The sequence below is a fragment of the Oryctolagus cuniculus genome, chromosome 19 (assembly GCF_964237555.1).
Source record: "Oryctolagus cuniculus chromosome 19, mOryCun1.1, whole genome shotgun sequence".
Taxonomy (NCBI): domain Eukaryota; kingdom Metazoa; phylum Chordata; class Mammalia; order Lagomorpha; family Leporidae; genus Oryctolagus; species Oryctolagus cuniculus.
In genome coordinates, this window is record NC_091450.1 from 42,525,099 (window position 1) to 42,549,265 (window position 24,167).

The window sequence follows — 24,167 nt, forward strand, 5'->3', positions numbered from 1 at the left end:
GGTGGAGCAGTCGTGTTCCTTCCTCCCCTTCAAGCTGTGGTCCTCACAGGAGCAGCTGCTGAGTCTGAAGGGCAGAATGGTGGCCTTCTGCGAGCTCTGCCAGAGTTGCCTCTCCGATGTGGATCCTGAGATCCAGGAGCAGGTGGGAGCAAGAAGCTGAGTGTCCCCCACTGCAGGGGGAAATTGACAGTATGATTTCTTTGTTGGCATTATTTTGTAAATTCTAAGCATCTTTTTTTTTTCTCTTCTGACAGGCTTTTGTCTTACTAAGTGATCTGCTCCTCATCTTTAGCCCTCAGATGATTGTAGGGGGGCGTGAGTTCCTTAGGCCCCTTATCTTTTTTCCTGAAGCCACTCTCCAGTCCGAACTAGCCAGCTTCCTCATGGATCATGTCTTCAGCCAGCCAGGAGACCTGGGCAGTGGTACAGGGACTCTATACCTGTGGATGAAGGGTTTGGGGCCTGAGCCTGGCTCAGGAATGTAGGGCAGGAGGCCCAAGTCTGTGCTTCCATTCTGCGTTTGTTGTGGGGCAGGTCACTCCCAGGAGGATCATTTACAGATAGAGCAGCTGCACCAACGGCGCCGCCTCCTGGCTGGATTCTGCAAACTGTTGCTTTATGGGGTGCTGGAGATGGATGCAGCCTCAGATATTTTCAAACACTACAACAAGGTACATTGAGGCCCCACAGAATAAAGACAGTGGGGAACAGTTGGCATAGCCATGACTTCAGATGTTATGGCATTATAGAAAGAAAAGGGGGCCAGCGCTGTTGCATAGCGGGTAAAGCTGCTGCCTGCAGTGCCAGCATCCCATATGAGTGTCTTGGCTGCTCCTCTTCCGATCCAGCTCTCTGCTATGGCCTGGGAAAGCAGTGGAGGATGGCCCAAGTCCTTGGGCCCCTGCACTCGCTTGGGAGACCTGGAGGAGGCTCCTGGCTTCAGATCGGTGCAGCTCCAACCATTGCGACCAGTTAGGGAATGAACCAGCAGATGGAAGCCTTCCCCTCTCTCTCTCTCTCTCTCTCTCTCTCTCTCTCTGCCTCTCTGCCTCTCCTCTCTCTCTCTCTGCCTCTCCTCTCTCTGTGTAACTCTGACTTTCAAATTAATAAAGCTTAAAAAAAAAGGAAGGGGGGTTGTTCTGATGGTGTCAGGCTTAAAGAGATGGTAGGGAAAGGCAATAGAGTTTATAATTAGGAGACAAGAGAGACTTATAAGTAAATAATGAGGAAAAGCCGTTAAGAAATTCACTGGAAGGGAACTAGCTCCTATGTATGGGATGGGCTAATATAAGGAAAAAGGGAATGGAAGAGATCTATCAGTCCTCACAAGATGCCTGGAAAAGTGCCCTGGTTTCCTCAGCCTGCCACTGGATTGATTCTGCTTATTGAGCACCCACCAAGCACTAGGGACACAACAGTGAATAAAACAGAGGTTCGTGTCTTATGGAACTTCCATTCAGGAGTGGAGGAAGATGACTCGTAAAAGGTTTGTGCCAGGTGGCAGTGATGCTAGTAGGTTTCCCAGGCCTCTAGGGACTGGATCCAGGTAGAGTTTTCTTCCCTTATTTATTTACCTAAACTGTGATTTCCTTTTGGGCTTTGTGCCTATTGGCTGGAGATGGAGTCTTTAAAAAAAAAAAAAAAAGATTTATTTGAGTTACAGAGAGAGAGAGAGAGGTCTTCCATCTGGTGGTTCACTCCCAGTTGGCTGCAACAGCTGGAGATGTGGCAGTCAGGAGCCAGAAGCCTCCTCCAGGTCTCCCATGAGGGTGCAGGGGCCCAAGCACTTGGGCCATTTTCTACTGCTTTCCCAGGGCGTAACAGAGAGCTAGATTGGAAGTGGAGCAGCCGGGTCTCTAATCAGCGCCCATATGGGATGCTGGTGCTTGAGGCCAGGGTGTTAACCTGCTGCACCACAGCGCAGGCCCCGAGGTAGTCTTGTCTGAGTTATTTTGTGCTTGCTTCATGCTTCCCTACCTAAGGCATCTGGGGTAGGAAATGTGACGGAAGAGACAAACGTCTTCCTGTAGTCCAAACTCATCCTTTCCATTTCTGCTTCCTCAGTTCTACAATGACTATGGTGATATTATCAAGGAAACATTAACCAGAGCAAGGCAGATTGACCGAAGCCATTGTTCCCAAATCCTGTTGCTGAGCCTCAAGCAGGTACTTTTCTGCCTTAGGGAGCCCACACCTCTGACGTGCCACCTGTCTGTCCATCCTGAGCCACTTAAAATGTACAAATCCTTAAGAACAAGTGCTTTATTGTTTTGACTTACATGACAGGGTCTTTCGTATCTAGTAGACCTTTAGAAATAGTTCTAAGTGGGCAGCTGCCACTCCAAACCCATAGAAATCACCTGTTAGTCAAAATGGGAGCACCAGCAGTGACATGATGGAGCATCTTTATTAGTGAGTTTTCCTGCAGCCTCCATCAGTTACTATAGACATGTATTGTTAGAGTGGGGTGAAGGCTTCCTTTGTTTCAGAGGGCAGTGCCCTAGGAAGAAAGAAAACATAAAAGTAGATGGCGTCCCAAGCCCTTTGGAATATCTGAACAGAAAAAAAAAGTACTGTGCTCTTCAAGTTTGCCTCATTCCTCCCTTTCCCAAATGTGCCATGTCTCCTAAACACAGCTGTACACAGAACTGCTGCAAGAACACGGGCCCCAGGGCCTGAATGAGTTACCAGCCTTCATCGAGATGAGGGACCTGGCCCGGAGGTTTGCCTTGAGCTTTGGACCCCAGCAGCTGCAGAACCGTGACCTTGTTGTCATGCTACACAAGTGAGGAAGGGTTTGTTGGAGGCCAGGTATAGGGAGAGCTAGGAGTGAGGTGTTGGAGGGAGGATAAACATGTCAGAAAGTACAGTCGGGGATGGGTGTTGTGGCACAGTGGGTTAAGCTGCTGCGTGGGTTGTCTGCATCCAATATTGGAGTGCCACTTTGAGTCCCACCTGCTCTGCTTCCAATACAGCACCCTGCTGATTGATCCTGGGAGGCAATTGATGGCCCAGGAATTGGATCCCTGCCACCAGCGTGGGAGATCCGGATGGAGTTCTAGCCTCCTGGCTTTGGCCTGGTCTAGCTCTGGCTATTACAAGCATTTGGGGTGGGGGTGGGGGGAACCAGTGGACAGAAGATCAATTCTGTCTCATTCTCTCCAGTAGATGAAAATCAAAATTTTTTTAAAGTAGCAGTCATGTTCATGGTGGGTTTGCTGTCGGAAATAAGCTGGGAACAGGAGATGGGTACACGTGGACAGGATGTCTCAGCCCTGGGATCTGGGAGGGGGGGAAGGCACCATCTTCCTAAAATACTTCTACCCAACCAAGGGAAGGCATCAAGTTCGCCTTGTCAGAGCTTCCTCCAGCTGGCTCCTCCAGTCAGCCCCCCAATCTGCCATTCCTGGAGCTGCTTTCAGAGTTCTCCCCCCGTCTCTTCCATCAGGACAAGCGGTTGCTGTAAGTTGGTGGATTGGTGGGGAGAGATGTGGACCAGGGAGAGGAGGATCTGGGGAGGGCCCAAGTGGCCACTTCAACTTCTTTGCACCCCTTCCTTAGACTGTCCTACCTGGAAAAGTGTCTGCAGCTCGTGTCCCAGGCACCTCCCCATCCCTGGGGTTCAGTCACCACCTACTGCCACTCCCTCAGTCCTGCAGAGAACGTGCCTGAGGCCAGCCCTCAGGGCCTCCCCCGCTCCAAGAGGCGGCGCATTGAAGGTAGAGTGCCGGCGTGGTGGCAGCTTCCACTGCATAGACAAACTGCAGATGGTGTTTGGCACCTTCACACTTTGTCAGATACTCCATTTAGCATCTGCTCCCATTGTGGGCATTTTATTCAGTGTTTAGCCAAATATAGCAAACCTCTATGAAAAACCAAATGGAAATTAATAAAGCCAAAGATTGTACTAGGAAATCTGTACATTTAGGGTGCCCCCTTTGACATCTTGTAGTCTGTTGTCCAAATGCTACAGATTTTTCCACAACTTTCATTTTTTTCTTTAAAGATCCATTTTATTTATTTGAAAGCGTTGCAGAGAGAGGTAGACAGAGAGGTCCTCCATTCACTGGTCTACTCCTCAGATGGCTGCAATGGCCAGAGCTACGCCAATACGAACAAAGCCAGGAGCCAGGAGCTTCCTTCGGGCCTCCCACGTGGGTGCAGGGGCACAAGGACTTGGGCTATCTTCCACTGCTCTCCCAGGCCATAGCAGAGAGCTGGGTCGGAAGAGGAACAGCCAGGACTAGAACCAGTGCCCATATTGGATGCTGGCGCTTCAGGCCAGGGCTTTAACCTGCTACGCCACAGCGCTGGCCCCTTCATGGTTTTTTAGTTTCAGATCACCACCTGTTTAAATGATGTACCTAATTTGCTGTTTTGTTTTTTTTTTTCAAAGTCTTGTTTTAGGTGGTAACATTGTAAAAATCATGGTTTGATATACTAGTGTTATTTTCTAGTGGACATTTCAAATATGTGATTTTTTATGTGTCACTTTTGTTGACATATCTCCATATTCCATAAAATTCAGTTTTAAGATGTATGCTTCCATGGTTTTTAGAATTGAGTTAGGCAGTTAACACCACTATCTAATTTCAGAACACTGTTGTCCCTGCAAAAGAAACAACATACCTATTCACAATCATTCTCTAACCTGTCAGCCCATCATACTATTGTTAATCTACTTATTTGACATTTTAAAAATGTTTCTTTGAGAGAGAGGCACAGAGAAAGACAGGTGGAATTTCCGTCCACTGGTTCACTTCCCAGATGCTTGGGAGCCAGGAGCTTAATCCAGGTCTCCCATGAGGGTGGCAGGGATTCAGCAGCTTGAGCCGTCATCTGCCTGCCAGGGTGTTCGATAGTAGGGTGTTCGATAGTAGGAAGCTAGAATCGAGAGTGGAGCTGAGACTCCAGCATTGTCCCTCCGATGGGAGATGCAGGTGTCCTGAGAGGTGTCCTAACCACTCCACCATAAGGCCTCCCCCACATTTAGTTTTTTGAGGAAATACCAAACTCTTTTCCCAAGTGCCCATACCACTTTATAATCCCATTAGCTGTATGTAGGAACTCCAGTTTTTCTAGTACCTCACCAATACTTGTCATTGTGTGTTTTATCCATCTCCTAGTTACTGTGCAGTGATGTCTCATTGTGGTTTAAATTTACATTTCTCTAATGACCAATATTGAGCATTTTTTTCATGTGCCAATTGATAGTTTATCTTCTTTAGAGAAATTATTCAAGTCCTCTGCTCATTTTTAAATTGAGTTATTCATCTTTTTATTGAGTTGTAAGAGTTATTGATGTATTCTAGGTAGAAGATCTTTATTAGACACATGATATACAAAAATTTTCTCCTGTGGGTTGTTGATGGTACCTTTGGAACACAAAAGTTTTTGATTTTTTTAAAAGATTTCTTTATTTATTTGAAAGAGTTACACAGAGAGAGGAGAGGCAGAGAGAGAGAGAGGTTGGTCTTCCATCCGATGGGTCACTCCCCAGATGACCACAACAGCTGGAGCTGTGCCGATCCAGAGCCAGGAGCTTCTTCCGGGTCTCCCACGCGGGTGCAGGGGCCCAAGGACTTGGGCCGTCTTCTGCTTTCCCAGGCCATAGCAGAGAGCTGGATTGGAAGTGGAGCAGCCGGGACTCAAACTGGCACCCACGTGGGATGCCAGCACTGCAGGCAGAGGGTTGATCTGCGCACAGTGCTGGCCCCCCTAATTAATTTTTTTAAGCAGAGATGAGAGTGTACCTAGTGAATCTCAGAGCAGCACACCAGAAGGAGCAGCTGGCTAGTCCACAGGCCACGATGGGGGGTGTTCTTGGCATATTGGAAGAATATCAGAAGAATATCAGAGCTATGGTGTTAGTCACGTGATTCCAGGTGGAGATGGACTTAACAGCTGGGGATGCTCATGGCTTCAGGTCAGCGTGGGAGCTGGTGGGCGTGAAACTAGATGGTTGAGGAAGCCAGTGAAGATGGCAAAGAGGGGCCCAGGTCTGAGCCCTTGGACCTTAGTCTGTTAACAGGTTCAGAAGACGAGGAGGATCCCCTGGAGGGCCCAGAGGGTTCCCTCAGGATGAAAACCTATGGGTGTGGCTCGTCCCTGTCTCCTGTAGCTTTCTGTCTAGACCGGCAGCCACTCACTTTGGGGCCATGGGGAAGAAACAGATGCTATTTACAACACCTGTCAAGTTGATATTAACACTGCCATGGTTTTCTCAGCCAATGAGATTCTCGGGCGCTATGGCAAAGTGGGTTAAGCGTGGCCTGGGTGCCAGCATCCCACATGGGAGTCTTTGAGTCCTGGTTGCTCCACTTCTGATGAGCCTGGGAAGGCAGAGCAAGGTGTCCCAGGTCCCTTGCCACCCATGTGGGAGACTCAGAGGAAGCTCGTGACTTCAGCCTGGCCCAGCCCTGGTTGTTGCAGATATCCAGGGAATGAACCAGCCGATGAAAGATCTTTCTCTCTCTGTTGCCCCCCAGGCCCCTCCAGACACAGCAGGGAGGGTGTCCTCTCCCAGGAAGAAAGCCTGCAGCTGAACAGCATCCCACCCACACCCACCCTCACCTCCACAGTGGTGAAGAGCAGGCAGCCCCTGGCTCGGTTGGAAGAAATGGAATCGGAGTTCACTCAGGGGTGAGTTTGTTTCTGGTTTGGTGTTTGTTCCTGCCTAGAGTAATCCGTCATGTGCAGATTCTTCTCTGAATCTGTTCCATGTTTTTATCTTTAAAATCTTTTTCCTGGGGCCGGCGCTGTGGCGTAGCAGGTAAAGTTGCCACCTGCAGTGCTGGCATCCCATAGGGGCACCAGTTCAAGTCCCAGCTGCTCCACTTTCGATCCAGCTCTCTGCTGTGGCCTGGGAAAGCAGTAGAGGATGGCCCAAGTCCTTGGGCCCCTGCACCCACGTGGGAGACCCAGAGGAAGCTTCTGGCTTCGGGTCAGCTCAGCTGTGGCCATTTGGGGAGTGAACCAGTAGATGGAAGATTCTCATTCATATTCTCTCTCTCTCTCTTTTTCTGTGTAATCCTTTCAAATAAATCTTTAAAAAATTATCTTTTCCCCAAGACTCTGAGCTTTTCTCTCCTGTAACAGCGGCCACCTTACTTCCTCTCTGTACCCTTTGCTTTTATTTATTTATTTTTGACAGGCAGAGTGGACAGTGAGAGAGACAGAGAAAGGTCTTCCTTTGCTGTTGGTTCGCCCTCCAATGGCCGCTGCGGCCGGCGCACCGTGCTGATCCGATGGCAGGAGCCAGGTGCTTCTCCTGGTCTCCCATGGGGTACAGGGCCCAAGCACTTGGGCCATCCTCCACTGCACTCCCTGGCCACAGCAGAGAGCTGGCCTGGAAGAGGGGCAACCGGGACAGAATCCGGCGCCCTGACCGGGACTAGAACCCGGTGTGCCGGCACTGCAAGGCAGAGGATTAGCCTAGTGAGCCGCCGCGCCGGCCACTCTTTGCTTTTATCCTGTCACTGATGGTGCCACTTTCTTAACAGCCAGCTCCTGCCAGGCGGCCAGCAGTCCAGGTCCTTGAGTTCGCAGTATTTGCACGTTCCACACAAGCCTCCCGGTCCTGGTTTGGGCAGCCGGCTGACCCAGTAAGTGTTTGTCCTCATTCTTCATCTGCACCTCCGATCCATCATCCACTGGGAGAGGTCCCAGCCTTACCTGGAGCTCCTCTGCCCGTGTCCTACGGGGCACTCCCTTCCAGCATCCTGTGGAAGCCTCGTTTGTAAAAAGCAGCACTGACTGAGGCAGGAGCGGACTCCTAGAGCCTCACGCTCCACCTCCCACCTGTCCTGTCTCCCTGGTATCTCTGAGGCGTCCTTGAATAGCTTGACAACTCTTGCTGTTTGCCATTCCGTCAGACTGAGCCTCGTGGAGGACAGCCAGGAAGAAGAGTTAGGCATTCTGGAGGAGTCGAGTGAAGAGCGGCAGGACAGAGACAAGGTATGTGGATCCAGCAGCTCGGGGCTACCCTAATGAGACACTCGGGGCTCCAAAAGCTATGGAGGACTCTGAGAGTCACACAGCAAGGGAGGAAAAGGTTGTGGACTTCACATTTACTAAAGAAATAAAAATCACAAAAAGGGTTGGAACAGTGCTTTTCCTCCCACCCTCAAATTAAGTGTCATTGCCTCTGAAGCTCCTGAGGGTAGAAGGAGTTGGGGCGAGACAGGAGGGCAGGCAGGCCAGCCTGGCAGCCCACACAGTGCAGCTCCTCCACACGCACGCACGTCTACCTCCCATCTCTGCCGGGGGCCTCCCAGTCCCTGTCCTCCCCCCCACGCTGCTGGTGTGCCGGGCAAAGCACGGGATTTGGAGTGAGGGGCCGAGTGTGAGTCCTCAGTTCTGCTTTGAGTTGTTCGCCCTTCTCATCCTCCCACCTCCTCATCTTTAAGATGAAGCTTCTGAGAGAGGGCATTTGGCGCAGCACTGAAGATGCTGCCTGGGATCCCCACAGCCATACTCGGGTGCTTGGGTTAGAGTCCCAGCTGTGCTCCGGACTCCAGCCTCCTGCTGCTCACCTGGGGAGGCGCATGGGCCCTGCCACCCACCCAAGAGACCTGGATTGAGTTTCTGGCTCCCAGGCATCCAGTGAGGGCTGAGGCAGTGGATAGCAGGTCTCCCTGCTCCCTCTCCCTCCATCCTTCCACCTCTCTCAAATAATATTTTTAAAATTTAAAATGGATATTTTACCTAAAACAGAAATTGAGAGCACCTTACAGACGGAAAAGAGCTATGTCATAGTCTCCTATAACAGAGTGCCAAACAGTGCTAAAACAGTGGTGGCTTAGAAACAGGAATTAATTTCTCACAGTTCTGGGGGCTGAAGTCAGAGCAGGGTGAGCGCAGTTGTGTCCGGTAAGGGCCTTCTTCTGAGTTGCAGATGGCGGGTTCCCGCCGTGTCTGCACGTGAGGGTGTGTGGCTCCGGGGCCTCTTTGAAGGGCGTTAAGCCATCCGTGAGGGCTCCACCTTGTGATGAGGCAGTCACCTTCCAAAGGCCCCACCTCACAACATCACACTGGAGACCAACTTCCGCACACAGGTTTGGAGGAGCACACGGACACTCCACTCTTAACAAGCCGCATCTCTTCTGCTGCCATTACTTTGCTCTCTGCTTCTTGAGGAAAGAACAGAATAGAATAAAGCAGAATGGAGGCCTTGTGCTCGGAAGGAGAAATCCCCCAGCACTGGAAACCAGAGACAGAGCAGTGCCTCCAGGAAAACTGCTTTCCCTGGTTTCCCTGTTCCCAGACAGGGTGCATGTAAGGGGCAGGGCTAGCAGACTGAGAGTGGAGGCATCTCTCCGAAGGCTACTACAGTTCTGGTCCTGTACCTGTACGCCCACACTGGGCTGCAGGGACCGACCACTGCCCTCACACTGTACTGAAGAGACTGGAAAAGACCTTGTTTCTGTGCTGGATAGAAGTGAGGAAAGACCGTTCTGACTTCTGACCCCATTCTGTCTAGCAACCAAATGGCCACTCTTCCCCCAGTGAACACGGGCTGGACCTCCTAGATACCACAGAGCTGAATATCGAGGTAAGTGTACCCCAAGCAGGGGTTGTGTATCCTTGGGAAATCGTGGCAGGCGACCCCTGTGCCTGTCAGCTATGGAATGAGCACCCACCCAGGGCAGTCTGGAGTTTCAGGAGTAGCCCAGAGCGGCAGTGGACATTACTGTCCTGATCCGGAAGAGTGCGGTACGTGTTTGCCCTTTGGTCTCTCTCTCTTCCTTTTCCCCCTCACAGGATTTCTGACATGACTCTGGGGCCCTCCCCACCTCAAGGACATGGCCATCTGGGAAAAACAAACAGGAGAAAAGAGCAAATGACACATCCTGCCAGCCCAGCCCTGGCCACTGCAGGGCCAGAGCAGTGGGCTTTGCCTTTCTAGCTGACCTTTCTCTCTGGAAGAGAAGCTGCGAGTCCCTGACCTGATGCGCATGGCTCTGTTCTCTACCTGTTTGCTGCTGTTTGGTGGGGGGAGTGATAACTGTCTGTGTTTGATAGAAAGAGCCCCAAGTCTCCTTGTATTTTTGGAACATCTTTCCTAGCCTTTTTTTGCCTAGTGATTAGTTCAATAAACACTTCGACCAGCCAGGATGTGGCCTGAGATTGTTAAACTGGTGGAGTGAGTTCTTTGCTGTCTGCTCCCTTAGCCGGTGTCCAGGTGCCTGCATCCCCAGTGCTTGTGTGCAGGTCTTAGGGATGTATCGCTTGGTAAAAGGGGGAGAGTGTCTGTGTACTTCTATCCAGTGGTGACAGTGAGGTCCAGGTGAAGGGAGATGGCGCTGTCCATAAGGTAGAGCAATAAATAATAATTCCCTGTGATGAAGCCACTCAGCCTGAACCACTTCTCCTTTCTTCCACCCTCACCCTCTGTTACAACTGTATTGAAATGCATGGTTTGATCCTCAGCTATGGCTTCAGTCCAGCTTCCTGCTAATTCACACTCTAAGAGGAGGTAGAGAATGGTTCAAGTAGATCTTTTCTCACCACCCCTTCTGCAAACAATAAAAATATCAGCCAAGCCAACAGTACTTGACAAGATTATAAGACAAATATGGAGGCTTTTTGGGAATATGGACATCTGTGTGCAGCCAGACAGCCCAGTGTAGTGGTTTGAGCCCCAGCCTTAGAATCATGGAAGTTTTACATTCTCCACATTCTGACGTTCTCAGTAACACGTCCAGGGTCTCTTTCCTTGAATGTGAGCTCTGTGAATGCCTGACTAATGGAATATGCTGGAAATGATACTGTGCTAGTTTGTGATGCCAGGTTTTAAAAAAACTGGCAGGCTGGCGCCACGGCTCACTAGGCTAATCCTCCACCTTGCGGCGCCGGCACACCGGGTTCTAGTCCCGGTTGGGGCGCCGGATTCTGTCCCGGTTGCCCCTCTTCCAGGCCAGCTCTCTGCTGTGGCCAGGGAGTGCAGTGGAGGATGGCCCAAGTGCTTGGGCCCTGCACCCCATGGGAGACCAGGAGAAGTACCTGGCTCCTGCCATCAGATCAGCGCGGTGCGCCGGCCGCAGCGCGCTGGCCACGGCGGCCATTGGAGGGTGAACCAACAGCAAAAGGAAGACTTTTCTCTCTCTCTCTCACTGTCCACTCTGCCTATCAAAAAATAAATAAATAAAACTGGCAGTTTTTACTTCTTCAGTTGTTCACTATTAGAACAGTCACTTTGGTGTGAGAGGGCCTGAGCAGCCATGCGCAGGCTCCAGCCGACAGCTGCCACCAGCCATGATGCAGCCAGGAATCTGGTGGTTCTAATCCCCAGCTTCTGTTTTCCCAGCTGAGATCCAGGCATCTCTTCTGTGGCTATTCCACATTCCTGACCTGGAATCTCTGAGCACAATAAGGTGGTGGTTTACAGCAAAGGCTGGGGTACTTCGGTTCTCATCTAGTCACAATGGATACCGAACAGAGTTGTCTCCCAGAGTTTGTGCATCTTCACTTTAAAAAACAGTACCGATTATATAAGCATTATAATACACATTGAAATGTAATGTTAATGATGAAATAAGTTTTAAAATATTTTATTGGTTAACAGTGCAAAATAGCTTTTTGCTTTAAAACATTAACACAAAGTAGAAAACATTTTTAAATCATGGTTTAACACTTTATGAAGTTCTAGATGGAAGTCCAGTTGCTTCTTAGTTTTAATGACCTTCATAACTGAAGAGGGTACCTCTTAAATAGAATAGGTGCCATGTTGCACTTACTAATTTTTTAAAAGACTTATTTATTTGAAAGAGTTACACAGAGAAGGAGAGGCAGAGAGAGAGAGAGCACGAGAGCGAGCGAGCGAGCTTCCATCTGCTGGTTCACTCCCCAATTGGCCAGAGCTGCACCGATTAGAAGCCAGGAGCTTCTTCAGGGTCTCCCATGTAGGTGCAGGGGCCCAAGGACTTGGGCCATCTTCTGCTTTCCCAGGCCATAGCAGAGAGATGGATCGGAAGTGGAGCAGCCAGGACTTGAACCGGCGCCCATATGGGAAGCTGGCACTGAAGGTAGTGGCTTCACCCACTCACCACAGTGCCAGCCCCATGCATTTACTAATTTTTTTTTTTACTAATTCTTAATAGATGAGTTCAAAACCCACTAAAATTCTTCACTTGGAAGACTTCAACTCAGAAAATAATTTCCGAGTGCACACGACAGTGTTTTGTAGGATAGACATTGCTTGGGGCCACAAAACCAGCACATCCTTTAGGAGTGAGCTGCAGTCGGTGATAGAAGCTGTGGATTTGCTCCCATCCTTCAGGATGCTGTGGCATTAGAGGTGAACTGTGATGTCTGCGTCCTAGTGAGACCACCTGTGCAATTCAGTAGGAACAAAACTGCCTTGTATTTTCATCTGAAGGTGTTAAATGTTCCTCTGCCTTGGAGTGCACCAGTGGGTGTCTTGTGTACCACCTGGTATGTACACACTCCACCTCAGTGATGAGCGTGGCACCACAACCTTTGGGTGCAGACGGGGCTGTGGGTGCTTCTCAGCAGCACCCCCACCTGCTCAGGCCCTGGCCAAGCTGGACCCACGTTGAGGTCAGCAAGGCCTCTTCCTGGCGTGATGTGTGACGCCAGACCAGGCTTTTCAGGTGACTGGCAGTGCTGTGTATTCCGTGAGCTTCACACTAATACTTCTCATGTTTTAAAACTGATGTTTTTAAGTGTTTGTGAATCATTTCCAGTAAGATCTTTTCTTCTGAACTACGAAGTACAGAGATTTCTTTGCAAATTGCTGAGAAAGTCTTACAGTTATGGGTAAGTCACCCCTTCTTTTGAACCCCAGGCAATAGTGACCTTGGCGGTTACAGGGTGAGAGAAGAGTTTGTGCCTGGATGACTTGGGAGGCAGGGACAGGATGGGGGAAAGTTTCTTTTCACCTGTAGACTTTGTTTTAAAGCTTTCTTTATGGAAAGGCAGAGAGATCTTCCATCCACTCTTGTCCTCTCTGCTGCCCAGCAGCCCAGCTGGGACACATCCAGGCCTCAGTGTCCACGGGAGCAAAAAGGAGAGGACAGTGTGCCCACCAACAAAGTCAGTGACGGTGAAAAAGGAGCAGTGGGGCTAGGGCCGGGTTCAGATCAAAGGGTCCTGGGACAGGAGGAACCTTGAGGGGGAGGGAAGCAGGGTGGAGGTGGCTCTTTGAAAGGCGTGGAGGGAACGATTAGAAGAAGGAAGAAATAGAAGGGAAGTCCGCCCCTGCACGCTTCATCCCAAGATGGCTGATGTCACTATCTCTGCTGAAATCAGATCTTGCTGTCCAGTCTCATAGCCGGTGGCCAACTGCTCTCCTCTGTGGTGAGACAAAGAGAGGAACCTGCAGATGCTGGATCGGCTGGATCCACTGTACACCCTCCCTATGGAGTCTCCCAACCGGCACTTCTCTCGGCCCCCATTGGTGGCTCTGTTGAAATCCCCTTCTCCTTCTGGTATCCCTTGAAGCTGGCCAAGAATCCCCACCTGACTATAACCTGGAGAAGAGGCCACTTCCACGGGGAGTTTATCTACAACCACACTCAGGCCTTCAGCCACAAGGATTACAAGAATCGGCTCTTCCTGAACTGGACACAGGGGCAGGAGAGCGGCTCCCTCAGGATCTCGAATCTGCAGCTCAGGGACGACTCCAAGTACTTCTGCCAAACACAGACAGACGGCTGGCAGGAGTGGCAGGCCCTCAGGGGAACCTCGCTCATCATCACTCCTGGTGAGTCCAGCTGCCCTGGCAGTCTCTAAGCACACCCCTGCCGAGGCCTTGGTGACCACTGGTGTCCTCACCCCTCGGGCCCCACGCCTGACCCTTCCCTCAATGTCCTCCCCCTGCTCCTGGGCCCCGTCCAGGCCTTTGCCAGCTTTCTCTTTCCCTTAATTATCTCCAGCCCTAAACTCTCTCTCCCTCACATGGCCCTCCCTCTCTACCCCTGTCCTCGGGTCTCAGCCCCTGACAGACTCCCAATTCTCGTCCCTTCTTGCTCCTTACTTGTCGCTCCCCGTCTTCGTGGAGGAGCAACACTAAACCCTGCCTAGGTTTCCTATCCGAGTCACAGCACCATTATGTCGCTCCCCCTCTTCGTGGCGGAACGACACAGGACCCTGCGCTGTTCTTTTGTCTGCTCGGCCCTCCCCGGGTTTGCTGCTGGTTCTTCCCGGGTTGGCTACCGTCCCTTCCACCTCCGTGGAAGGGCGGTTCCCCCTGCCACATTCCCCACTTCCGCGGGGGAGTGGCACACCGCCGGCCGGCTCTCTCGGGGGCTGCACAGGTGTTCCTTCAGATAGATGTTCCCCTTAGATGTTCCTGGTGCATGCCGTCTCTCTCCTCCTTTATAGTCCTCTTCTACCAATCCCAACTCTGCTACCCACACGCTGAGTACGCTGCTTTCCTCCAATCAGGAGCAGGACCTACAGTTTATTGGTTGAACTGGAGGCAGCTGTGTAGAAGCTGTTTCCTCCTCTCCCAGCGCCATATTGTGGGAGAGCAGATGCATAGAATAAGTCTTAATTCCAGTAACTTAGTCTAGTCCGAGTTGCTCCCCACACTTAAGCTCCATCTCTGTCTGCTCTGGACCCCACCCTGCATCCTGCAGGGGCAGCTCCCTTCACTTGTCCATGTCCATGTATGGGCACCATGTCTTGGTGCTTGTGCCTCCTGCCAGGCCTGGTTTGAAATCGAGGACATAAAAGTAGCTGAAGGCCGGCGCCGCGGCTCACTAGGCTAATCCTTCGCCTTGCAGCGCGGCACACCAGGTTCTAGTCCCGGTCAGGGCGCCGGATTCTGTCCCAGTTGCCCCTCTTCCAGGCCAGCTCTCTGCTGTGGCCCGGGAGTGCAGTGGAGGATGGCCCAAGTCTTTGGGCCCTGCACCCCATGGGAGACCAGGAGAAGCACCTGGCTCCTGCCATCGGATCAGCGCGGTGCGCTGGCCGCAGCATGCCGGCCATTGGAGGGTGAACCAACGGCAAAAGGAAGACCTTTCTCTCTGTCTCTCTCTCTCTCACTGTCCACTCTGCCTGTCAAAAAAAAAAAAAAAAAAAAGTAGCTGAAGCATAGCCTCCGGAACTCAGCTGGTGGAGGGACACATCTTAAGGGTCAGTGGCCTCATTTGGTAAGGGCTGTGATTACATGAGAAGTAGCCGGGGAGAACTTCCCCGATGCAGTGACAGTGAAAAAAATTCTCAAGTAATAGAAAGTAGTTCAGTGGGAAGGGTGGTGTGAAGTCACCGGCCTTCAAGGTGGAAGAAACCATTCCTAAAACTGGAGGAGGAAACAGGAGAGAGGTTCCTGCCGTTCATACCTAGGAACCTCTGGACCCAGACAAGGTGTACCTGCAAAATTACACCTACATTTCCTTCTGTGGACAAGGGCCAGCCTGTGGTAGAGGGGCTGGAGGTGGGCAGGCACATCAGTCTAAGGCAGTGGTGCTGTGCATGGAGAGAATGGATCAGATCCTACAAAAGTTTTGTGAGGGCTGGGGCTGTGGTATAGTAGGCTAAGTCTCTGCCTGCAGCACCAGCATCCCACATGGGCGCCAGTTCGAGTCCTGGCTGCTCCTCTTCCCACCCAGCTCTCTGCTGATTGCCTGGGAAGGCAGTAGAAGATGGCCCAAGTGCTTGGGCCCCTGCACTCATGTGGGAGACCTGGATGGAGTTCCTGGCTCTGGATCAGCACAGCTCCAGCCATTGTGGCTATTTGGGGAGTGAAATAATGGATGGAAGATCTTGCTCTTTTCTGCCTCTCTGTAATTCTGCCTTTCAAATAAATTTTTTTAACAAGAAATATACCCTGAAAACTATACAGCATTACTAGAAGTTAAGATACAAAAAGACTTTCAGTGAAAGCATATTGCTAAGATAGCCATACTACATCTAGGATGTACACACTCAACCCCCATCAAAATGGCATTTTTTGCATGAATAAAATTAAGGTGAAATACTAAGACTCTAAAACACCAAGACAGTTTTGAGAAAGAATAAACTAGATGGAAGACCTGTACTTCCTGATTTCAAAACCAGTTACAAAGCTACAGTAATCTCAACAAAATGGCACCTACCAATGATAGAAGTCCAGAGAGCCAGCCTCACATCTGCAGTCCAGTGATTTCCACAGGTGCCAAGAGCACTCAGTAAGAACAGAACAGTCTCTCTAGTGGACAGTGTAGATCCTTACCCCACGTTGAGATATTAACTCCAATGGATTAAAGATCTAAACGAAAGCCTCAAGACCATAAAACTTGAGGACCACATGAGGGAAAGCTTTAAGACACTAGACTCAGCAATAATTTCTTAGGTAAGATACTAAAACCAAAAACTAGACAAATCAGACTTACTACACTTGAACATTTTGCTTATCAAATGACAAAAAGATCAACTATGGAATAGGAGAAAACACTTGTAAATCATTTAAGGAGCTTAATACCCAGAAAATACAAAATCCCTACAACTTGGGGCCAGTGCTGTGGCACAGTGGATACAGCTGCCACCTGCAGTGCCAGCATCCCACATGGGCGCCAGTTCAAGTCCTGGCTGCTCCACTTTTGATCCAGCTCTCTGCCGTGGCCTGGGAAAGCAGTAGAAGATGGCCCAAATCCTTGGGCCCCTGCACCCATGTGGGAGACCACAAAGAAGCTCCTGGCTTCAGATTAGCACAGCTCTAGCCATTGCAGCCAACTGGGGAGTGAGCCAGTGCGTGGAAGATCTCTCTCCACCTCTGCTTCTCTGTGTAACTCTTTCAAATATATTTTTTAAATGCCTACAACTCAATAAAATCCAATTTAAAAGTGGGCAAAGGATTCGAAAAGGCATTCCTTCAAAGATGTACAAATGGCTAACAAGCATATAAAAAAGGATACTCCACAGCACAAACCATCAGTGAAATGGCAGATCCAAAGTATAAGTAGTTAGGACAACTGCTATAAAAACAAAAGGAAACAGAAAACGTGTTGAGAGGATGTGCAAAAATTGGAGCCCATGTGTACTGTTGGTAGATATGGAAAATGGTATAATCACTGTGGAAAACAATGGAGGAACCCCCCTCCCCCCTCAAAAATTAAAATAGAACTGTATGATCTAGCAATCCCACTTTGGCAATTACATCCAAAGAACAAGGTATCCTCACAGCAGCATTATTCAGTACAGATAAAAGGCAGAACAAACAATGTCCACCCCCCATAAATGAATGAGCCCATGTGTTCTACCCATATAGAATATTATTCACCAGGAGTAGACACGTTCTGGCACAGGGCACAACACAGATGAAGCTAACTGAAATCAGACACAAGCAATTGCTGATTCCACACGCATGAGGCGTCTACAGCATTAAAATGCACAGAAGCAGAAAGTAGACTGGTAGGTGCCAGAGGCTACAGAAAAGAATAAGGAGCTGTGACTTAACAGGGACGGAGTTTCAATTGTACAAGAGAAAGAATTCTGCAGCTGTAATATACACACAGAATATGCATAAATTATGAACTGTACATTTAGAAACAACTAAGAAGGTCTATTTCATATCCCATTGAAAATAATTTCAAAAAATGACCAAGTTTCAGTGGTACAGCAAACGGAAGAAAGCTGCAGTGTGAAAAATGGCAGTGTTTCATATTTCAGCATTCTTAAACCCAATGTTTTAAAGAAATGAATTGCAGGGCCGGGATGAGGAGTGGGAGTAGACGGGCTTGACTTGGGGGAGTGGCAAGTGCTGTGGTCAGAGGCTGTCTTCGTGCATGAGGAGAGCCCCGAGATGAGGAGGGAGGTAGAAAGGACATCCACGTGGCAGAGGCCCTCAGCAGGACGTGGAGGGGACTGGGTACGGGAGAGACAGCATGGATTTCAGGAGACAGGACCAGCTTGGGGGTGGCATCGGAACACCCTAGGAGGGCACAGAAGCCTGAGTGACAGAAAAGCCACTGCATGTGTGCAAACCCCACGCAGAGGGAGAGCACAGGGGCTGCTTCTGCAGGGCACGGGGAGGGGGCAGGGAGGACATGTGTGGTCTGGCCTCAGAGTGCCCACTGGGTACCAGCTGCTCCCAGCTACACTGCTGCCCTGGCACCTCTGAGCAGTCTCAGGGCAGGACATGGCAGAGAAGGCGGGTGGAGTGGCCATACGTGTGACACTGATGCGCCCTTGGTCCTCCCACAGGTCGGCCGGCCACAGCCAAAACCCCAGCCAGGTGAGTGCTTGGACTTCTAGGGGTGGGTGGGGTGGGTCCCGGTTTGAGAAACAGGGAGCTAGCAGCCTTGTACAAAGCCCCCAGCGTGATTCACAGCCCATCTCGAGGCCCCAACTCACCAGGTCCGTGTCCTCTCCCTCGGACAACCCGGGCTGTTGACTTCCTCAGCCTCCGTCCTGCTGTCTCTCTCAGAACCTCTTCCCAGATGCAGCACTCTTCCACTTGTCCCTCTTCTCTCTTGCTCTCTGCCCAAGCTGTCCTTGGCCCACGGTGCACCTCACAGGGGACCCATGCATGCTCTGCCTGCGGTTCCTGAGCCTGTCTTTTCTCTAAAGCACTGGCAGTCTCTGCCTCCCTGTCCTCTGCCAGCCCCACCTCTCCTGTCCTCCTCACCTCCACCTCTCCTTTTTCTCCTGCCCCTTCCTGCCATCACCGTATTTTCCCTGCTGGAAGCCCCTCTCCCTGCTGTGTCTTTACAGCTGTCTCCTCCAGCCCTCTTCCGCACAGGAACCAGGCTGAGTCCCTGCCCAGAGAACCTGGTGTCATTCCCCCAGCTTAGCCAACGCAGTGCCCACAGAGGCAGAGAACAGGGGTTGACCCTTCCTTCCTCTGCCTCCCCTTTGTCTCCCCACTACCAGCAGCTTCCCCAGAATATCCACCTCCAGTCAGCACTGGGGGACCTCTGCCAGGCCACCCCACACACTGCCTCGATTCCTCCTCCAGGCAGCCTCCTTCTGAAAGCCCCAAACCATAGCACTCACCCTGAGGCCAGGCCACGTTGCAGGATGCCTGCAAGGACAGCCAGGCCCTGTATGTGTCTCACCTCTGCTCTGCCCAGACTACCTATTCCCACTCTCACTCCCATACAGGGAACACTTACAACACACTGAGGAGACATACGAGAATACTGGGAATAAAGGTAAGTCCTCACCCCGGCCTGCCTTAGTGTCTGCCCTCAGCCCTTCCTTCCTCCCCAAACACCTCCCTACATGGGTGCCCCTCTCAACACTGTCCCCATTACCCTTCCTCACCCCAACCCTCCCATGTGATCCTGACCTAGCAGGAAGGTGCTCGGTGCTTCCTGAGCCCTTTGAGTGCTAGGGCCCTGCCCATCTCTCCACCCTGGCTGTCACACCACACCATCTCCACATACCTTTTTTCTTTTCTAGGATAGCAATACAGACCACTCTATTCCCCTAAATAAACAACTCAGAATCGAGTCTGAAGGAATTCAAAGGAAGCTTGGAGAAGGTGGGGCAAAGAACACTGAGGGCCTGTGGTATGGACAGAGCATCCATTGAATCTCATTGAATCACTGCATTAAGAAAGGGACGGGGCCAGCATTGTGACATTCAAATCCCAACTGCTCAACTTCCCGTCAAGCTCCCCGCTAATGCTCCTAGGAAAGCAGAGGAAGATGGCCCAAGTACCTGGGCTCCTGCATCCACATGGGAGACCCAGTGGAAGTTCCTGGCTCCTGGCTTTGGCCTGGCCCAACTCCAGCTATTGAGGCCATTTAGGGAGTGAACCACTGGATGGAGGAACACTCGCTCTGTCTCTCTCCCCCTCCCTCCCTCCCTCCCTCCCTAACTCAGCCTGTCAAAGAAAAGAAAAAGAGGACAGAGCCACTTCTAACCCCCTTCTCCTTTGGTTCTCACCGGGATGCCAGCATCACCCCCCTTGACTTCTGCTATGGTATCAGTGTGTCCCCTCCAAAGCTCACTGTTCAAATTTAATCTCCACTGTGCTGGTACTAAGATGGGAACTTCTCTCCCTCATGAATAGCTCTGTGCCTTATAAAAGGGCTGGAGGGAACTAGCTTCAGCCCCTTCTTGCTTGTGTGCCCTGTAAGGCACAGCCACAAGGCACCCACTGGGGAACAAAAGACCAGGACCTCATCAGAACCCCAATCACCAGCACCTTGACCTTGAACTTCTAGACCCCAGAACTATGAGAAGTAAATAACTGTTCTAACTCTGACCTCAGAATCAGCTCTTAAGGCATTCTGGTCTGGCTGAAAAGCCTGTGAGAGCATTTCAGGCACGGAAAGCCAAGACACTGTGGCAAAAAATGTTCTACATGAAGGACCTCTGTGCATGAGACCCCAGTGGAAAGAAGTGGCCATCAAAGGAGGTACTTTCCTCTAAAGGGAGCAGAGAACCTCCACTTTGACTCTGGCCTCGTCTAAACACTGACAGAGTTTGTGGATTCAAAAGGCTTCCATAGCCTAGGCAGCTCATGTCAAGAGCCTTGGGTGGTCACTGACATCGTACATGAGTGTTGTTAAATTAACAACAGGAGTCACTGTGCACTAACTGCCCATGCAGGACCTCTGTCCTCAATGAGTTGTATTATGAGGTAACTGTAAAACTGCTTCTCAGCTTTTTAAATTTTGTGTGTGTGTGCAAACTGTTGAAATATTTACTTAGTGTAGAGTTGGTCTTCTGTGCACAAAGTTAATTGAAAATGAATCTTAATGAAGCATGAGACTGGGTAGGGGAGAGGGGAGAAGGGGTGGGAGGGTGGTATGTTTGGAAGAATCACTATATTCCTGAAGTTGTACATATGAAATTTGTATTCCTTAAAAATAAAATAGAGTAAAATAAAATAAATATTCTTTATGAATTACCCAGTGTCCGGTATTTTGTTACATCACAAGTGAATGGAGACACCCTGTGCAGCTCAACCTCCCTGGTAGCACCTCCCTGTCACCTTCCCAGTGGGAGCCTTGGTGAGAGGACCCTAAAGCTCTGTGTTCAAGGCTTAATCCATGGGAAAACCTCTTGACCTGCATCAGGACTGAAAGGTGACCTCCTTAGAGGAAACCACACTTCCAGTGGGGAGGATCAGAGCTGCCACTGATAAAAGAACACAGAGATGACCTGGTAGCCAGCAGGTGTCGGTGGCCACAGAGGAACTGAGGCAAACAACCACCCCTCCTCTCAACTTCCTAGCCCTTGCCCACAAAAATACACGCCCAGGGGACTTGCCCGAACATCTAAGGAGAAAACGACACCACCTTCAACTCAGTCTCTCCCACCAAAAATAAACTCTAATACAGTCACACCCAAGACCCCTCCTTCAGAACTTTCCTTCAGCGCCTGCCTCAGACGAGAGCACACAAGTCCCCAGACACTGCTAGCCTTCCCAGCACCCAAGCCTGCCCTGGCTCTAACCCTAGTAACAACCGGCAAGTACGGTGTCAAGTGCTCCCCATGTGTCACCTCACTGCAGCACCATGAGAAAGCCCAGGCAGATGCTGTGCTCACCAGGGGCATGGAAATTAGAACCAGAGGGTTCTTCCCCACCTGCTGCTCATTCTCACCCTGCATTTCTTCATTCCACTCCCCAGAAATGTTTACTGAGTTCCTATAGGGTACCGTGCTACAGGCTGGGATTACAGAGAGAGCAAGACAAGTCTTGTGTTTAAGAGAAGGAATGGCAACGAACCATCAGCATTACTGTTGTTAAAAAGAAAAAAATCAGGACGTTCTGAGAAGGAGCGATGGGGCATCTCTGAGTAGATGCTTTGGAAATAAGGAAGTTAATACCTCAGCATGAGCAGGGAGTCCTTTGGCTCTCTGAGCAGCACCATGGCGGCTGGCAAGAACAAGCAGACTGCCAAAGGTGGCAAAAAGGTGGCCAAGAAGAAAGCAGTTGGTCCATTTTCTAAGAAACAGCTGAATGATGAGGAAGTTGGTGCCTCATTCAAGGAAAGAACTACTGGGAAAATACCAGTCACCAGCACTCAAGTAACCTCAGCCCCATGGGATGGCCTGAGGGGTCATGTGCTGGAATGAGTCTTTATAATTCGCAGAATGATTAAGATGCATTTAGAAAAGTCAAGAAATGGCCGGATTAACCTCATGGCACGGATCTCACCTCTGACAACAGGTGTTCCATGGTCAACACACAAGCACATTATGACTGAAGCTCACGTTCATATCAAGAACATAGGTGGTTTTCTCTCTTCTGTGTTCATTTTACTAAAGCAGAGTGAGAGGTAGGTAGGTGAGAGAGAGAGGGAAACTCACTAGATACAGAAGAACTCTACACTCGTCACACCTCCAACAGGTCCACCAAATTGGGAAGACGATGTCGACCCAGGAGGTACAAATGTCATGAAAGAAATTATCAATAAACTGACTGAAGACAACACTGGAGAAGACCCAGAGAAGGCTTGCTCCTATATATATCCCATCTACGATGATAATGACACAGCTGCTAAACTTGAACAGGCTCATAGATATAAACTGCCAGTTCAAGAATTTGTGTAGAATTCAGATTTTTGATAGTTACACATAAAAAGTCCTATTTGTCAGGGAATAAAAGACCAGTGAGTTGTCTGGGCAGACTGTGGGGAGACCATTCCAGGTAGGGAAAGCCATGTGCAAAGGCCCTGTGTTTGAAACAAGAGGAGCAAAGGAGAGTTCTGGGAAACAAGATGAGAACAGTAGGCAGGGCCACAGAAGAATCTGGATTTTATTACACAGGCAGTAGCCACACTTTGTGAGTTCCAAGCAGAACAGTAAATGATGAGATTTACATCATAAAAGCTCCCTTTGCAGCTAGGTAGAGAAGGCTTGTGTTGGGATAGAGATGGTGATGGATGAGGGAGAACAGTATGGAAGCTGCTGCAACAACCCAGCAGCAAGTAGAGTATCTCAGCTTAGGACCCTGCAGTGCAGAGTGGAAGAATCAGGTGGCTTAAAAGGAGGTTTTGGAAACAGCACTGTTCCTGGCCATGGGGAGAGAGGATAAGGATACGCTCAAGGGTGGCCCGGGATTCGGCCCGCATATTTAGGTAAAGGGAGGTGCATTCCCCAAGTTGGAAGATGGAGGAAGGACTGTGTTTTGGGGATGGGGCAAACAGCAGAGGGGCCAATAAAAGACAAGAGTCTGGCTGGGACACCAGAGGGGCCAGGCATGAGGCTGCCTCCTCAGTGCCCAGGAGGATCTGAAAGGAGGGCCAAGGTCTGTGTGCACAGTGCTCCCGAGAGAAACCCAAGTTCTAAGTCCATGGAGAGAGAGATACCCAGGGTTTATGGATCCACAGGCTCACTGTCAAGGGGTCAGTTCTCCCCAGCGGATGCACACATTCAAAGCATCCTGGATCAAGGGCAGGCATTTGGTGTAGTGGCTAAGATGACGCTTGGGATGTCACATCCCATGTAGAAGACCCTGGGTTCAAGTCCTGGATCCAGTTTCCACCCAGCTTCTGGCTAATGCACACAGTGGGCAGCAGCAGGTGATGACTCAAACACGTGAGTGTTGTCCTGCAAGTGGGAGGCCCAGATGGAGTCCTAGGAGCCTGGCTTCATCCTGGCACAGCCCTCCCTGGCTGCTGAGAGCATTTAGGGGAATGAGGGAGCCAATGGGAACACTCGCTCTCCACTTCCCTACACCCCGCCCCCTTGCCTTTCAAATAATTGAATAAAAACATTCTTGATCAAAACACCAGCAGGCTTCTTTGTAGAAACCGAGCTGCTGACATTAAAATGATAAAAGTTGTCCAGCCCTGAGAGGGGCCTTTCTCCCCTCTTCTGTGGCTTTGGAGAAAGGAACATGGGAAATACAAGGGTTCATTGAAGCCAGGGTAGAAAACACCAGACTAAACCAGACTAAAACCAGAGCATTTTTTACATACTTTGAGGTAGGGAAGCACTGTTTCATCGCATGCACACGGACTACAGACAAGAGGGGCTGGGGAGCATGACAGTTGAGAACTGTGTTGTATAATTATCAGGCACTTACCATCAACCTGAGAATCTAATATACTGATAAATTCTTTAAGAAACAAAAAGAGGGGCTGAGTAACGTGAAGTGGGAAAGTCTGGGATGGGAAGGCCAGTCGTGAGGGGCAGTGACCGCTCCTGCTGGATCAGTTGGGGTCAGCCAAAAACAGGGTGGGAGTGGCCATGCTGGTCAGCAGTGCTGCGGCTTCAACAGAAACAGTCTTTTGGTTGTCTCCTTGAAGCTGCTCACT

The 24,167-nt window shown here is 50.3% G+C and overlaps 2 protein-coding genes across 6 annotated transcripts in view; both read left to right on the forward strand.

The window, feature by feature from the left end:
* STAG3 (STAG3 cohesin complex component) overlaps positions 1–10,116 on the forward strand; it is a 28,973-nt gene extending 18,857 nt beyond the window's left edge. For all 5 annotated transcript variants that reach the window (XM_017342597.3, XM_051847718.2, XM_008258035.4 and 2 more), the window contains 12 exons: positions 50–142; positions 255–423; positions 535–671; positions 2,065–2,166; positions 2,637–2,785; positions 3,334–3,462; positions 3,562–3,719; positions 6,489–6,642; positions 7,503–7,604; positions 7,875–7,956; positions 9,482–9,553; positions 9,763–10,116. In XM_017342597.3, coding sequence (XP_017198086.3) covers positions 50–142; positions 255–423; positions 535–671; positions 2,065–2,166; positions 2,637–2,785; positions 3,334–3,462; positions 3,562–3,719; positions 6,489–6,642; positions 7,503–7,604; positions 7,875–7,956; positions 9,482–9,553; positions 9,763–9,771 — 1,356 coding nt within the window. In that variant the 3' untranslated portion in view covers positions 9,772–10,116. The remainder of the gene's footprint in view (positions 1–49; positions 143–254; positions 424–534; positions 672–2,064; positions 2,167–2,636; positions 2,786–3,333; positions 3,463–3,561; positions 3,720–6,488; positions 6,643–7,502; positions 7,605–7,874; positions 7,957–9,481; positions 9,554–9,762) is intronic.
* Positions 10,117–13,266: 3,150 nt separating this feature from the next.
* Positions 13,267–20,793, forward strand: LOC103348620 (paired immunoglobulin-like type 2 receptor alpha; the record flags this gene model as incomplete). The annotated part of the gene is made up of 4 exons (XM_008258039.4): positions 13,267–13,726; positions 18,151–18,181; positions 19,051–19,100; positions 19,351–20,793. Coding segments are annotated over 4 exons (546 nt in total), but the record flags the coding sequence as incomplete, so codon positions are not given.
* Between the last annotated feature and the right edge of the window lie 3,374 nt (positions 20,794–24,167).